At 69.7% G+C, this 3,956-nt stretch overlaps 1 protein-coding gene across 1 annotated transcript in view; it reads left to right on the forward strand.

Moving 5' to 3' along the window:
- TBKBP1 (TBK1 binding protein 1) overlaps positions 1–1,992 on the forward strand; it is an 8,126-nt gene extending 6,134 nt beyond the window's left edge. Inside the window, exons 8-9 of the mRNA XM_027631497.1 lie at positions 59–806; positions 1,414–1,992. Of these exons, the coding sequence (XP_027487298.1) occupies positions 59–806; positions 1,414–1,542 (877 nt within the window). The 3' untranslated portion in view covers positions 1,543–1,992. The remainder of the gene's footprint in view (positions 1–58; positions 807–1,413) is intronic.
- The last annotated feature ends 1,964 nt before the right edge of the window (positions 1,993–3,956 follow it).

Consider the following 3,956-nt stretch of genomic DNA (forward strand, 5'->3'; position numbering starts at 1 on the left):
GCCACTCCCCGCTGTCCCAGTGCCACTCCCCGCTGTCCCAGTGCCACTCCCCACTGTCCCAGTGCCACTCCCCGCTGTCGCAGTGCCACTCCCCGGCCCAGCAGCGCCGCTCGCCCGCCCCGCAGTGCCCCTCGCCCGCCCCGCCGGGGCGCTCCCAGTGCCAATCCCCCGCCCTCCAACGCCGCTCGCCGGGCCCTCCCAGCCAGTCGCCGGCTCAGCAGCGCCGCTCGCCAGCCCCCGGCCCCTGCCAGTCCCCCGCGCAGCAGCGCCGGTCCCCGGTGCCCCCCTCCAGCCAGTCCCCGGCGCAGCAGCGCCGATCCCCGGCCCCGCCGCCTCCTCCCTGCCCGTCCCCGGCCTCGGCGTCCCCGCACCGGCTGCCCGGCGAGAGGATGGAGCTGGGCTACGCCAAACCCTCCAGCCGCCACATCAAGGCCGGCTTCCAGGGCCGCCGCAGCTACTCGGAGGTGACCAACGTGGCCCTGTACCAGCAGAGCCGCTCGCCGTGGCTGCAGCCCGAGGCCTCCACGCTGCCCAAGCACCGGCCCTACGGGGAGGTGTACCTGGGGGGCGCGGGGGCCCCGCTGAGCGCCCGCGAGCCCTTCGAGGAGCAGCACGTGCGCTTCGAGAAGCAGCAGTCGTCGGACGAGGAGGATTGGGCCCTGCCCAGCCCGCCCAGCCCCGAGGCCGGCGCCATCCGCTGCGCCTCCTTCTGCGCCGGGTTCCCCGCGCCCGACGCCGACGCCGTGCGCCGGACGGCAGCTGCCTACGCCCGGGCGGAACACGCCCAGTCCTGGCCCTCCATCAACGTGAGTGGGACCCCCCCACACCCCGCTCAGGGGGGGGTGGTGGGGGGCGAAAAATAAACCCACCCCACTTGTCTGGTGTATAGCGCCTCGGATTCCGTTTTCCTACCCGCCCTTGGGCCGGGCGCCTGGAATGTTCCAGGGAGGGGATGGGGGGGGAAGTGTGGCCATCCTTGGGGTCTCAGCACCACCCTGTGCCCCCACAGCTGCTGCTGGAGACCCCCCGCACCCTGGAGGGTGTTGTTGTGGGTTGGAGGACAGGAAGCATCAGCCCACCCCACAGGCAGGGTTTAGTGCCTCGGATTCCATGTTTCTCACCCACCTTGGTCCAGGAATGTCCCAGGGAGGGGATGGGGGGGGCGAAGTGTGGCCACTCTGGGGGTCTCAGCACCACCCTGTGCCCGCACAGCTACTGCTGGAGACCCCCCACACCCCGGAGGGTGTTGTTGTGGGTGGGAGGGCATCAGCCCACCCCCCAGGTAGGGTTTAGTGCCTCGGATTCCCTGTTTCTAACCCAGCTTGCTCCCAGCAGTGGGAATGTCCCAGGGAGGAGATGGGGGGGGATGTGGCCACCCTGGGGGGGTCTCAGCCCCACCCTGTGCCCCCACAGCTGCTGCTGGAGACGGTGGACTCTGAGGTGAGGAGCTGCCCCCTGTGCCAGCTGGCCTTCCCCATCGGGTACCCGGACGATGCCCTGGTGAAGCACATCGACTCCCACCTGGAGAACAGCAAGATCTGAGCCTTCCCCCCGCCCATTCCCGACCTTTGGATGCTGCATGAAAACACACCAGGAGCGCCACGGCTCCCGAAATACCTCCAAGTCTTCAGTAGCTACAGAAAGACTGAGCCCCCCACACACACACCCCGGAGCCCCCCGAGCCCCCCCAGCCCCCTGCAAGTGGGTTCCTCGCCCTGTCCCTGCGTCCATGCCAGGTTTGGATGCTGGAATTGGGGTGCCAGGATCATGCCACCCCAGGTGGTGGCCGGAGGGGACTTGTCTGTGCCCTTGGGTGTCCTCTGCACCCTTGGGTGTCGCTGTTTGATCTCAGGGAGGATCCGAGGGGTTGGGTCCTGGATCCGGCCCCCAGAAGAGGGTGAGGGGAAGGGGCTGCCCCTTCCCCTGCTCCTGGGGTCAGAGTTGGGGTTGGGGGGGGGGGCAGCTTTTTCTCCGTTCCCCCCTCCCCCCCCCCCCCGTTCCAGCATCTTTTGCCCCAAAGACCCCCCCTCCCCTCAGGGTCTCCCCCTGCCCCCAAAGATGCTGCTGAGAAACGGACCCCAAGGCACAGCAAGGACCCCTCCCCACATTGCACTGGGCTCCGTGGCCCTGGGGGCTCTCCCTGACACCCCCCCCCCCGCGTGGGGACAGCGCAGCCCCCCAGCAGCCCCCCTCCATCCCCCCCAGACCCCCCTGCTTTGGCCGGGGGGCTGCAGGCGGCCGCTCACCCTGAGCCCCCCACCCCGTCCCCCCACGTTCAATCTACCTCAAGGCCGCCGGGAGAGGGGGGTCCACAGCACTGTCCCCCCCTCACTGAGCCGCTCTGCGCTGCATGTCCCCCCCCGTGTCACAGCGCACACCCCTCCCCGCACCCCCGGGGGCTCGGCCGGGCGCGACCCCGCCCCTGCCCCGGGACCTCCCCCGGGCAGAGGGACCCGCCCCTGCTGCGACGCCACCGACCCCAATAAAACCTTTCCAGCGCCCAAAATGCCACGGGGGGGGCGAAGCCGTCTCCTCTCTTTGGGTCCCTGGGGAAGGGGAGGGGGGTCCAGGCTCCTGGTGGCCCCCCCGGGGCTGGGATGGGGCAGGGGGCGAGCCTGGGGCTGGCACAGGCAACTCTGACAGAGCCAACTTCTGTCACCGGGGTGGCTGAGGGGGGTGACAGGGTTTGGGGGTCCCATTGCCGTCATCCTGCACCCCTGTCCCCGTTCCTGGTGACACGTTTTGGGTTTACTGGGCTGGTGGGTGAGACAAAATGGGACCATTAGAAGCAAAACCAAAAACTCACCAGTGCCGTGGTGACAGAGGGGACACGGCCAAACCCCGGTGGGTGGGTCCCCGGGGCTTGGGGGTCCCCCAGGGCTTGGAGGTCCTGTGGGATCCACCCGGATATCCTGGAGGAAGGATCTTCCCTATGCAGGGAGACCCTTCCTCCCTCCCCCCATGGGTACCACGGCTGGGGTAGCACCACTAAGATCCACTTCCCTGTGTTATTGTAGGTTCTACACGGGCTGAGGGTCTGGGGCTGCCCTGTGGGACCCCCGGGGTGATTTTTACACTCCATGGTGGCTGAGGGCCCACGACCCCCGGGGCTGAAACGCCCCCAAACTCGGCTGCTCGTGGAAAATCCCATCCGCTGGCTCCGGCAGGGAACACCCGTGTGATGAGTTGTGGTCGTTCGCCGGCCGCCCTGCCCGGGCAGGTTGCGGGACGCGGGGGAGGGAGGGGGTCTGTCCGGGCCCCCTGAGCCCAGCCCAGCCCCGGGCAGGGTGCGAAGCCGGTTCCCAGTGCTGCGGGGCGATGGTGTGAAGGAGATAGGCTCCGTGCCGCCGCCTTATCGCCCGCTCATCTCCGCCCCTGCCAGGGGAGGGGGGGGACGGGCAGGATCCAACCCCCCGGGGGCCCCCGGGGGGGGCCAGGTTGACCCCCGGGGGGACGTGATACTGCAGGGAAGGGTCCCAAAAATCACCGCACGGGGACAGATCCCGATCCGCACCCGGGGTGGCATCAGCTCTGGTCGGGCTCCCTCTCTGCCCGTCCTGCAGCCGGGTCGGGGGCGGAGGAGGGGCCTGGCTGCGCTCAGGGGGTGCCCGGCCCCCACCCCCTCCCGCCACCCGCTCTCCCCCCCCCCATTTTTCTCTCTTTTTTTTGAAATCACGTGATAAATGTCAAACGGCGGGGCCGTTTTACTCATCCCGGCACCCTCCCGGCGCCGCTTCCCCCCGGGGGCGGCTGCCGCTGACTCAGGAGGCTGCCGGGCTCCCCCCGGGCCCCGGGGACCCCCCTGGCCCCCCCGAAACCACCGTCCCTTCTCCGGCTCCCGGGCCGGGCGGGAGGAGCTCCGGGACATGTGTCACCCGGTGCAGACGTGTCCCCGTGGCGCTCGCGTGATTTTGGGGGGTCCCAGCACCCCAAATCCACTGCCTGGGGGCTGCCCT

The sequence above is a fragment of the Corapipo altera genome, unplaced genomic scaffold (genome assembly GCF_003945725.1).
Source record: "Corapipo altera isolate COAL_440 unplaced genomic scaffold, ASM394572v1 265, whole genome shotgun sequence".
In the NCBI taxonomy this organism is placed as follows: domain Eukaryota; kingdom Metazoa; phylum Chordata; class Aves; order Passeriformes; family Pipridae; genus Corapipo; species Corapipo altera.